The sequence below is a fragment of the Echiichthys vipera genome (assembly GCF_963691815.1).
Source record: "Echiichthys vipera genome assembly, chromosome: 17".
NCBI lineage: Eukaryota > Metazoa > Chordata > Actinopteri > Perciformes > Trachinidae > Echiichthys > Echiichthys vipera.
Window position 1 is genome coordinate 19,816,637 of NC_139842.1, and position 12,580 is coordinate 19,829,216.

At 37.3% G+C, this 12,580-nt stretch overlaps 1 protein-coding gene across 1 annotated transcript; it reads right to left on the bottom strand.

The window, feature by feature from the left end:
- Positions 1 to 6: 6 nt before the first annotated feature.
- Positions 7 to 7,080, bottom strand: atxn7l3a (ataxin 7 like 3a). The gene is made up of 13 exons (XM_083931804.1): positions 7,027 to 7,080; positions 6,767 to 6,899; positions 6,493 to 6,664; positions 6,300 to 6,397; positions 6,188 to 6,210; positions 6,048 to 6,093; positions 5,199 to 5,236; positions 5,024 to 5,092; positions 4,879 to 4,922; positions 4,332 to 4,403; positions 3,964 to 4,100; positions 3,242 to 3,304; positions 7 to 3,097 (listed from the first exon to the last, which is right to left on the bottom strand). Exons 1-13 carry the CDS (start codon positions 7,075 to 7,077, stop codon positions 2,931 to 2,933), a joined length of 1,113 nt encoding a protein of 370 aa, XP_083787930.1. The 5' UTR covers positions 7,078 to 7,080; the 3' UTR covers positions 7 to 2,930.
- Between the last annotated feature and the right edge of the window lie 5,500 nt (positions 7,081 to 12,580).

Below are 12,580 nucleotides of genomic sequence, written 5' to 3' on the forward strand. Positions count from 1 at the left end.
TACACGACACTCTCCCACATGCACAGATTTTAACAACACTGCGTACTTTGTTATTGCAGAGCCACAAGTGAACATTAGCTCGTAGCTTCATCCATGAAAAAGTGACTTAGGAATCGAACACACACCAAAGTATCTCATATAAGAGTTAATTTATCTTTTGTGCACATCACGAGACTTTACCGGAAAAGGTTCAAAAGGGCACGGTCAAAGTCACAACTGACCTCGACACAAACAGACGTGAAAGTGGGAAATAAACCAGACTTTGACAGATTGTCCCGCGCACGACATTTGAGACAATCGGCTGAATGCATTTGATTTAAAAAGGACTGTACGGAAATTATCTTGGCGGCTTTTATTAACACTTTTTTTGAACCCTCCCTTTGACTTAGAAGAAAAAGGAACACCCTTCCCCCAAAATCAAGAAATAAAACATTAACAAATATTCTCTATTTCTGAATAAAGAGCAGCCAAATAAACTTTTATTATTATTATATTTACTATAAATTAGTGAATCGGGCTCAGGCGGCAGCTCTGTGGTGGACAAACTGGCTTATCGGTCTATCCATACTTTTTTTTTTTTTTTTTACAATAAATTTCATATCAGAACTAAAAAATACATATTATGGGAAGAGTCAAAAGACTTCCCTGGAATTGATAAAAAAAAAGGGTGAGGGTATGCTTGAAAAGAACTAATTAATACCACGTTATCACCAATTATGCGCCGTGCGCTTAAATATGGGATAACTGCGTGAGTTTTCAGGCCATCTCTACCGGAAGGCATCTGAAACACCGCACTCTGCCGTTGACATAAAAAGTGATTATTTTCATTTAAAAGAGTGGGAAGACTTCGGCCGACTGCACAGCTGATCGAGCACAGCCTGAGGTGTGATTGTCGGACTGTTCGTTTTATGAAGTTACAGAAATGCTGACATGGGAAAGGTGGTGTTGGGGTTATTCCTAACTATTCGACTAACTCCTCTACCTCCCTAGTTATTTCCATACAGTCCCTAAGAACAGAAAATACAAACAGAATACGTCGTCCTTGTACAGAACTACGCACTTCTGCCTCTACAATAACATCTGAAACTGTAGAGCCTTCAGGTTTGAAAAGAAGAAAAACAATTTCAAAAAAAAGATACAAGATTAGTCTAAAAGTACGTCTGACCTCTAAAGCAATGGATCCTTTACTGTTATACGCCTACAGACTTATCACTTACGATCATGAATGACAAAAGAACTGCAGCACTTAATGTGATCTATGAACCGAGTGAAAATACATACAAGTTTTTGTACCAACAAAACAAAGCTGCGTTTGAGTCATGATTTTTTTTTTCCCCCATCTCACGCGTTATACATACATGTACTGTACATGTGCCCCAGAAGCCATCTGGCTCATCAAATATCAAAATTTGCCTTTACACACAAATAGTACACACATCACTTTATAGGCAGTGACAAATAAAAAATTAAATATATATTGTCGATGTAAACAAGAGAAAGTTAAATAATTAAAACGGCACATGTACTTTCACAAAAATGTCACATTCTAGGATGCATAGTTTTATGAAAATATAATGAATGAACACACACACACGCACGCGCGCACGCACACACACACACACACACACACACACACACAAACTGTGCAATACGATGCTAGCATTTAAAAGACACTGACGAGTAGTCCAGTTTACATGTCAAGGGTTGAAGTGCAGAGTTAAATGAACAGAGTCGCAGGTCGCAGGTTTGCCAACAATGACAGAATACCTGAAGGTCTCACAAAGAAAAATTTAGGACTAACGAAAACCCCTTTTCTGAGTGACTATAGCTGATAAAAAGCCTTAAACTATAAAGAGTAGTTAACTATGCCAGAGAAACTATGTCCAGTTACAGAGTATCTCAAATGCAGATTGCCAAAAATACCCAGATCTGACTGCATCCGGTCTTTGTTTTTGCCACTGACAGGCTCAGACTCTTATTATTGTTATTACAAGTGTCTAACTGTATTATGGAAAGATGGTGATGACTTATTCTGAAAGGAGAGAGAGAGAGAGAGAGAGAGAGAGAGAGAGAGAGAGAGAGAGAGAGAGAGAGAGAGAGAGAGAGAGAAGGAGAGAGAGAGAGTTGTGTAGCATAGCTTTTTTTCATTTTGAATTCAAATAATGGTTTGTTTTTGTGCACTTCTTGAATTAAACCAACTATATGTGGAGCTCCACTTTACTTCCGCTTTCATAGACTAACATTACCTTTGGCAGAAGTTGTGGCTAGTTGCGCTATGGGCTAATGCTATTAATGCTATTAGCTAAAGTTACTTTGTTGACCTGCATCAGTTGCTACACACCGAAGCTTGGCAGGATAACGGCAACTTCTCCATCTTTCCATAATGGAGTGGACGTTTTAGTTTTGATTACATTGTTGCCCAGTTCACAGCGGCCAGGCTGCCGTGATCGCTCTCAATACTGGACCAATTTTAAAAAAAGTTGTTGTCATTAGTCACATGCGCAGAAATACACAGGGAAATAGGGTCCAGGTTGTTTCTCTTTTCACTTCCTGTAAGTTGATGTCATCCCCGTCACTGCAACAGGTAATAGACTGATATAGTTTATGTTTACAACTGTGAAATGGTCTATACGATGACTTTATCAAACATGTGGATCTATATTTATATGGATGATTCCCATTCATTCATAAACTAGATGGCGTCTGTTTTAAGGTGGAATTTTCCAAATAGGTTCCTGCAGATACCCTGATTTGACTTTTAGCCACGATTTTTAGAACACCGTGTTCATAATCGTAAGTACAAATGTCCGTTAAATTGACTTACTTGTCGAGGCTGAATGAGTAAGAACTGCTAAGTCATCCTGTTCGGGCCGGTAAATGTGGGTATGAACAAAGGGACTGAAGGGATGAGGCAAGAGATGGGGCTGATGCTAGTTTAAGTCTTCATAGATACTGGAAATAGAAGGTGCTGAGAGTTTGGGCCTCTTTTTTTTGGTTGATAAGCTGATATTACTCTGAGAGGAGCTGCTGCTGCTGCTGCCTCCTCCAGTCAAACCTCCTCCTCCTCCTCCAGTCAAACCTCCTCCTCCTCCTCCCCCTGTCAAACCTCCTCCTCCTCCCCCAGTCAAACCTCCTCCTCCTCCCCCAGTCAAACCTCCTCCCCCAGTCAAACCACCCCCTCCTCCTCCTCCTCCTCCCCCAGTCAAACCTCCTCCTCCTCTTCCTCCTCCTCCTCCACCACTGCTCAAACCAAGAGACGTCCTCTTCTTTTTCTTGGGCCTCCTAGAGTCTGAATGGTTGGTGCCTGCGGGTGGGACAGAAAATGATCCATTAGCTGTTATTTAGAAGAGAATAGAAATATTTGACTGATCCCTTGAGGGGAAATGTGGTTTGTTACAAAATCTCCATACACAGAAAAGTGTATGTTCTGCTGCAGTACATGTTAGCTTATATGTACAGTATATGGGAATAGAAGCAGGAAATAGGGATTGCAATTGAAAAGAAAAATATGTGCATTATGTTACTATAGTACCAATACGTGGAAGATAGAGGTAGGAAATATGTGAAATATGTATATTACAATACAATATATACAACAGTTGAAATAATAATGCTGACATTAAAATGAACTATTGTGCAGTATAATGTCAATGCAGCTTTAATAAAAAATAACGAGTATAATGTAGATAAACTGGGGTATCGGACAGTTGCATTACTATTGCAGTATTGCACACAATAATATTAAAAAGTTGCAGATATATATTAATAAATAGTTACGGCTTAAAGCAGCTGACAGAGGTGAAAAAATTCTATTGACTGTGATATAGATATAGAACTGAAAGTGCTCCTGCTTTTGACCAGGGTGTCACAGAGTGGGTGGGAGGCCTTGGCCAAGGTGAGTCGTAATTTGGACAGCATCCTCTTCTCTGACACCGCCTCTCAACAACAACTACTACTACTTACTAGCTTTAGATGAGGCCGAGTCCGTGGGTGAAATATCAGGGGAATCTTCCCACTGCAGGCGACTCATCAGGGTCTGTCCCTCTGGAATGTCAAAACTGTCGCTCTCCACCACAGCGTCTGCGTCGGGCAGCGACGGCCTGTCACATGAAACCAGACACAGATGCTGACTGGTTAGGACCGGGGAGGACAAAACTCAGGTTGACCACAGTGATAAAAAATCTCTATGTTTTCCTAATGTTATTGCCTTACTCAACTGAGTCGATAAATAGCCCATCGCTATAGTCTCTGGTCACAACACTCATTCAAACATGACTTATGTTAGGTACACTTGTGGGTGAGTGGGGTGGGGAGGGGGTAAGGACACTCACGCGGAGGGCCCCAGGAGGAACACCCTGACGGCCCTCCTCTGTTCGTCCGTGTGCTGGGGACATCGCTGAGACCTGGTGGGACACAAGGTGGCATTACAGTACACATCCCTGACACAGCTTCATGCGTCAAACATGCAGCCACAGGGACGGACGCAGCATGGACGGACGGCTGCGGACGCAATCAGTGACCAATCGGATGGGGCAGAGCAGCAATGAGGTGTTCTGGGTTATGGGAGGTTAGAGTTTGGTCACTGACATGGTCCTCCGTGGTCCACTAAAAAATATCTCGATCTTTGGTTTCATTTTGAGATGAAAAACAAGTCAATCACCGGTCCAGAAAAACTTTAAACAATAATGTGCAAGTAGTTGCCACTTGTGTACCCCTGAGTTAGTCCCAACATGCATGATCACTTTCATGAAGACCTTGGTGGAGTCATTTAGTCTTCATGATAAAAGTTTCACAGAAGGGACATAAAGACACTGGCAGAATTTGGATTAAATAACACAGCAACACCATCATAATTATTATACATTATGCAGTAATTACCTGGTACACATCTTTTTGGTGTGCTCAGAGATGACCCCGCATTGCTGCAGAAACAAACACAACGTTAATCATCAACATCTGCCTGATTGAAAACAGTTTATCCAGAGGAATAAGACGCCTGGGTGCATCCATGCAGGCTACGCACCGTTGTTAAAAGGGATCTGACTTCGTCTGGTCCTAAAGTTTCATAACTGATGCCCGTGTTATAGTTGTACTGAAATGGAAAAGAGAGACCATTATCAATATTTTGTACTGACACAATAGAAAATAGAAGAAGGTTGAGGTCTTGTAGGCAACGTGAACAAAGCAAGATTCATCACCTTGTAAGGCTCTGAACTGACGCTGCTCCCAAGCTCACCTGGAAAAAACCCCAGAGCTGTTTATCCTCTTTATTTACACCATATATGACATTAAAAGAGCATCAAAACTGGACTTCTGGCGTGCAGCTAAATAGATATTAATCGCTCCTCCCTTGCAAACAGAAAAACTCCTGAAACAAAAAGAGTTCTTTTAACTCTTCGTTTTACAGGTTACTATCAAACTATCTTGTGAATCCCCATAACAAAGAGGCCTACCAGTAATTAATAAATGCATAATTTAATATATTATTGCACATGGTTCTTCTACTGTGCAACATGCCTGAGGCCTGGATCAGGGTTTGTACAAAGTTCTGAAAATTTGGAATTGTAAGCGTTCTGTTTTCAAGGTTAGGAAAATGCTTGAATTTGCATAAAACTCCTTGAAAAATGCTTGATTTTCAACATTATCTGGTGTTTAATTTACAACATCACTCATGTAAACCAAAAATGTTAAAATATGTCAAATGAAAAAAATCCTCAGATGTTATAGTAAAGGCTTCGAAAGTCTGGAAATCTTTGGTTTAGGTACTTGGAATTTTACAGTTAAACCAAAGAACCCTGTTGGCTAAAATTTGTAAAACTCTTCCAACTTTTAGACTTTACATTCACCCAGAATTGCAGTGTACTGCCGTTTTGGCCCTGGATCAGTAAATGTGAAGTGGGGAAACTTGAGGAACAGAATGTCCTAATCTCCAAAATAATGCCTGAGCTTCGAGTCTGCTGAACGGGCCAGATCCAAGTTCATCATTTCAGACGTTTACACACACATTCATGTATAAAAACAAAAAGCTAAGCCTCTGATAGTCTCACCGTTTTTATGTTTTAGAGATCGGGATCTTCTTGGGGAATTTTGATTCTGCACAAAGAAAATCATTCAGATTAAACCCATTAAAACAAACATCAAATAAAACGAATTCTGTCTTCAAAAGGGGAAACAAATGCAGAAATACCTTGTCTGACTTTCTCTTTTTGGCTGCGACACAGAAATAAGAAGTTTGTTTAGTTTGTGTATCTTTACTGTATCATTCTCTCGGCACCGTGGAAATGAAAATTAAACCGAACCTTTTTTTTCAGCCCCGTATGACCAGTCGTTGTCGTTGAGGTCATCGTTGTCTTCCTGATCACTCTCCGATTTGCTCATATTGTTATTGCTCGCTAGCCTGTTGAAATGTAAACAAACAAAACAATCAAACAATCTGATCGCGATCGTTTTAGATCAACGTCGATCAGTCCTGGATGACCTCTGCTGACCGACCTGCGGTTGGCGATGCGGCTGCTGTTGCGTCCCATGCCAAGACATTTCTCCAAGTGCGGGGCGAAGCGAGACGCCGCTATCAATCTTTTGCAGTTCGGGCACTCGCACTCTTTGTTTTTCCACTGATTATACACTTGCCCAAATATGTCCACGCCCGGCTGATCCACAATTTCTGGAAGAGTAATAAAAAAAAAGGCACACACTGAAAGGAAACACACCAAAGAATAATGAAAGGACATATGAGTCAGAAGAAACCGGAAGCCGCGGCACTAACCGAACTCCTTCATGCTCTCTTGGTCCGTTTCATCCAAGAAGAAATAGCCCTGTTTCACAGCGCGGTGCACCTCGAAACACAGGCCCAAACAGGCATCTTCCACCAGCTCAGAGTAGATGTCATGGACCAAGGCCTAGAATGAGATCATGTAATCCCAAATTCAAACTGGGTGCCACATAGAAACAAATGAAAGGCTAAACATCGGTCTGTGGGTGTCATTAAAAAGTTACATTTATCACAAATGATAAATATTCATTCACCTCCAGCCTGGTATTGTCTGGGCCTGACAGGGGCATATCCTCCATTTTCATTTGAAAGTCTGTGCGGGAAATCTGGATAGCAAGCTAATGAGATGCTGACCTGAGGATTTTTAAAGAAACAAAAAATGTATCATGAGACGATCAACATGGTAATACAAGACGAGGCAACTCCAACCTGTCATCAAGGGTCAAGACATAAAATACTTACTTTTAAAACAGACACTTGTTGCAGATTTGTCTTCATTCTGTTGAAGAGAGGAAAATATAGAAGTGAATGGATAAGTCACAGAAAATACAGTTGTCAGAGCCCAAGATATGAAAAAGAGACAAACATAAATAAATAAATAAATAAATAAATACATAAAGTAAACGCTAAAACTAGTGAAAGAGCAATTTTATACAAAAGTACAATAGTAAAGTGACAGTTGCAGGTAAAGTTTATAGCAGCAGATTCAGAAACACTAGTCTTTGTACACGGTGTATTGCCTTTATATATATGTTATGTTATAACTTAATAAAACATTCTTAACTTTACTTAGCAAGTATCTTACAAACACAATTAATTTCTCATATATTCCTATGAAATATATATAATTTCTTACATATATTTATTATATTTAAAAAATATTAGCGTATTAATATATTTTAGTATACAACATATAAAATATAAATTAGTTTAGAATTTTAAATAAATAACGAAAATACAAATAAGAGTAAAAAGGGGAAAATTAAGAAAACATAAATAATCTAAATACATAAATAACGAAAAATCTAAATAATAAGTCAATAAAAAGAGTGAAAAAAGTAAAATTAAAAAAGAATAAATAATATATCAAAGTAAACAAAGAAATAAATAACAAAAAATATTTAAATAAAATAGAAAGAGTAGATGACAATCTTAGTAAATAAATAACAAAAATACAAATAAGCAAGAAAGTAAAATGGAGAGAAAGTGAAATTGAGAAAGAGTAAAAAACAATTTAAGTAAATAAATAACAAAAATACAAATAAGAAAATAAAATAGAGCGAAAATAAGTGAAATTAAGAAAGAATAAATAATCAAGTAAATAAATAAATAAATAAAAAATACAAATAATAAGTAAATAAAATGAGAGAAAGTGAAATTGAGAAAGAGTAAAAAACAATTTAAGTAAATAAATAACAAAAATACAAATAAGAAAATAAAATAGAGTGAAAAAGTGAAATTAAGAAAGAATAAATGACGATTTAAGTAAATAAATAAATAACAAAAGTAAATAAGTGACATTAAGAATAAATAATCAAGTAAATAAGTAAATAACAAAAGTAAATAAGTGAATTTAAGAATAAATAATCAAGTAAATAAAAAAATAACAAAAGTAAATAAGTAAAATTTAGAATAAATAATCAAGTAAATAAATACATAACAAAAGTAAACAAGTGAATTTAAGAATAAATAATCAAGTAAATAAAAAAATAAAAATAAAAATAAAAATAAAATAAAATAGAGCGATAAAGTGAAAATTAAGAAAGAATTAATAATTAAGTGAATAAATAAAAAATATATAAATAATAAGTAAATGAAATAGAGTGGAGATAACTAAAAATCCAAATAAATAAATAAACAATGATAATGAAACCCTTTACATCGCTTCTATTTCTTTTTGAACCGCCTCACTACCGTTTGCTAACGTTAGTAGGAAAACAAAGACTGAACGTTACCGCGGGTGTTGACGGTTGTTACCGAACTACCGTTAAACGTTTCCTCTCACCCTGTGAAGCAGAAAACTCAGCCGGGAACAGACACTTTCTCTCGGATGAAGGAAACATCACCGCCGCGTCGCTCCACGGAACACAAACACGTTAATAACGGACCTGGTCCTCAACTACTCCCATCTTTGTTTTACCGCCGGTGAAAGAAAAACCCCGGTTTGAAGTGTGTGTTGTCGCAGGTGTCGGTTAAATTAACGCTTCAAACGCGCCCGACACCGCGGAGGCCGACAGAGAAGGAGCCAAACGGAAAAAATAAAACAACCGACAGCAACGGTTCCAACCTTCAAAATAAAAGCCTCACTTCCGGCTCCGAGACTGCGCTGTCACATGTGGGATGAGCCGTGTGTTTCTTCTCTTGTTCGGTCATAATTGTGTTTTGGAAAGATGTTTGATTATTAACAAATTTCAAGTGATGATTCATATGGATGATCTGTCAAAAAAGGTGAACATAGTTCTCATTATGGGATAATAGCATATAAACAGGAAACCCACCATAAACTGTTTTTAAAATTAAATTAAAAACTATGTAACATCCCTAAAGGTATTGTCAAATGTGTGATGAGATTCGAGATGCAAGATTCAAGAAGCTTTATTTATCCGAGGGAAATTATTGTGCAACAGTTTCAATACAACGGTGGGAAAGGATCAGAGTAACATTAAGCATAAAAACATAATCAAATCAAAATAAAGCATAAAACATAAAATAAATCAAACAAGAACTAAATGTGACAGAGTGCAACAGACATTGTGGTTAAACGTAGGTTTATACAATATACAACAATACGCACCGTGCAGTTTAGCAGCATATTGAAATAAAATAAGTACAAACTAAATAAGTGATAAGGAGCGATAAGTGATAACAGTGTTAAAAATGTAGAAGCATTTCTTACAGAACTAAGTTACAGTACAACTAAATAGTACAACTAAATAAAGTGATGCAGTGATGAGGATATGTTAGGTATGTGTTGGAAAGATGTTAATCGATGATTAAATATTGGGATTATTTGTTTAACAAATTTCAAGTGATGATCTTTATGGATGGTCTGTCAAAAAAGGCGAACATAATTCTCATTATGGGAAAAATAACATATGCACAAGAATAAATGGTAGAACAGCAAACCCACCATAAACTGTTTAAATTGAATTATATGAAATAAGCCTCTTGCTCTTTATTTTACAATCCTGTGTTCTTTTAACACCCTTTGTTGAAATGTTAACCCTTGTGATTCTGTTGTTTTATTTTATTAGATCTTGTTAATGTGTTGTAAGCTTGTACGGTTTCAAATGCAAGCAAATGTTTCCTCAAACGAGTTTTTTTTTGTAAATCGATGTGTATTTCAAATTTAAATGTATGGAAAAGTGTGATATGAAATAAAGTTTTTTGGGGAAAAAGATTTAATGAGCAAAATGAATACCAGTCATTGGTGGAAGAAGTACTCAGACCCTCTACTGAAGTAAGAGTAGTGATACTACACTAGAAATACATACTTTGTTACAAGTAAAAGCCCTGCATTCACAAAGCACAAGTCTATTTTAAGCCAATATTTCCATAGAGCAGCCAATAAAAGCTGTGGTTGCTAGGAGATTTGTGAAACCCTTACATTCCATCGCTAGGCAACAGCCTTGTTCCTTTAACTTCCTGTCTGCTGGTGCCATTCACATACACAGCAACAGGAGATAAACTAGGACACATTTAGACTGTTTACATCTTTAAAAAGGTCTATACAGTCTATGGACCTATAAAGGTTTATTTTATTTTGAAGGTCCGGTGCTACTGACAGATTTGACGCATCGGGGACGTTTACCATCCACTTAAGACATTAATAAATGAACATGAGGTCTTTGCTCCTTCTCTGTGATCGTTTAGCCGTGCCTGAGCGGTTGAATGAGGTCATCCGTAACAACAATATGCATCATGCGGCCAAAAGTATGTGGACACCGCAGAGCTTCTATCAATAATAAATAAAGGACCTGCTTTATCTTCTGGTCTTATGGTTTAGTCTTGAGCCAGGTCCTTTATCTAAACACTGGTTTACCTTTACCTTCATTATTATAGTTTGGAGCCCCTATGTTGCAATTCACTTAAATTTGATTCCCAATTTGGGTCCAAAAGCTCATTTTTGGACTCTGCGCCGGTTAAAAACAGTTGGAAACGCACTCAAGATGATTTATTTTATCATGGTTTCATTTGTTGATTACTTTCTTTATTGATTTATTAAACATTTGGTCCGTAAAATATCAGAAAATCTTGACAAAAGTTGACCAGTTTAAATTGTTTTGTCTGACTGACAGTCCAAGACTAAAAGTCCATTCTGTTTTTAATCATTTAACAGAGAATAGTCAGACACATAACATTGTAGAAGCCAGAACTAATGAATTTTTTTGTTTTTTTTCATGATAAATGACTTGAATGGTTGCATTATCAAAATAGTTTGAGATTAAATTTAGTTTTGATCAACCAATTTATTAATACGCTAATAGTTTCAGCTCCAAAGCACCTGTAAAATATGATTTATGATTTGCCTTCATTGGGACAGACCCAGACCAACACCAGCAGGAGTGCATTTCTTCCTGCATGTCACCGCCTGGTTAAAACAGAGGACACACTTCAAACTGTTCAAAATTTTTACTTTTTATTTGCCCAAATACTTGAACTACAAGGACATAAGAACACCCTCAGCTATAGAAAACATCAACTTTTGTCAAATGATCAGCAGTACAAACTTGTAAAGCTTTGCTGTCTTAGATATCTCTATAAACCGACGTAAGGGAGAGAAGAAACAACTAAAAACAGGTGAATTAAACCGAAAACTCTCCCGTGAGTGAAAAACTCACTGGCCTCAGAAGTCACAGATGAGGGTTTCCAAATTAAAGCACTAACAAAACAATAAGCACTCGATACAAAAACAGTATTTACAGGAAAAATTACATTTTAATTTCAACCCCAATTCCCCTGGCAACTCCCAAATCCCTTTTACAAACTCGTCTATCAATATCAGTAATCGATTTTCTTATTCCCTCCCCAGATGATTTAAATAGTCGGCGCTGGTTTTTTGTGTCAGTAATTAAACTCACAATGGTCAAAATCAGTTCATTAACTAACAGATTATTAATAGTTGCCATATCCTCATCTGTGTGTGGACCCAAAACGACAGCCGTGGAAGTCTTGTCAGTCGGTTTTCAGGTAACCGATGACGACAGCGCCAAGCAGAGAAATTACTAAAGAACTTTGGAGAAAAACGAAAGATTTAACAATATCTACATTCATGGTGTTGGTATGACGTCCCCACACAGGCACAAACATGCACTCTGCAGCAGTCACATCATGGTATGCAACAAAACAGTAAAAACAGCACACGATAAAGCAAAGAAACACACTCACGCCCTCATATATACACAGTTCTGTGCATGCAGGCACACAAACTCACACAGAGGGACAGATTTACATTAAGTGCACACTTTTTTTGGGATTAAGCATCAGACTAAAACCCATACGGATTGCAGTCAATACCATTCAAAATTCAAAAACAAAAACATATCGATGAAAACCATTCAGTTCCACAAAATGATTCCAGGTGGATCAACAATTAAACCTATTAACAATTCATATTAACCGTAAAGGAAATACGTAAAACAGGGGTTCGGAGAAGAAACATACAGCAACTGCATGACGTATTCTTCAGATTGAGCTCTACGTGGGGAAAACAAGTGTTATCCCTTCACTGACAAACTGCGCCGTTCACACAATAAACACTGTTTATTACTGTCAGGCCAGAATTCACTGAGCCAAACAGAATGGTTT

Bases quoted from the DNA above. Each gene is read 5' to 3' on its own strand.
- atxn7l3a (XM_083931804.1), bottom strand. From the start codon at position 7,077: ATGAAAATGGAGGATATGCCCCTGTCAGGCCCAGACAATACCAGGCTG. The intron at 6,211-6,299 runs GTTCGGTTTAAT...TCTGTGTCGCAG, and splicing joins ATACGGGGCTGAAAAAAAAG to CCAAAAAGAGAAAGTCAGAC. The intron at 4,923-5,023 runs GTGCGTAGCCTG...TTGTTTCTGCAG, and splicing joins TCAGATCCCTTTTAACAACG to CAATGCGGGGTCATCTCTGA.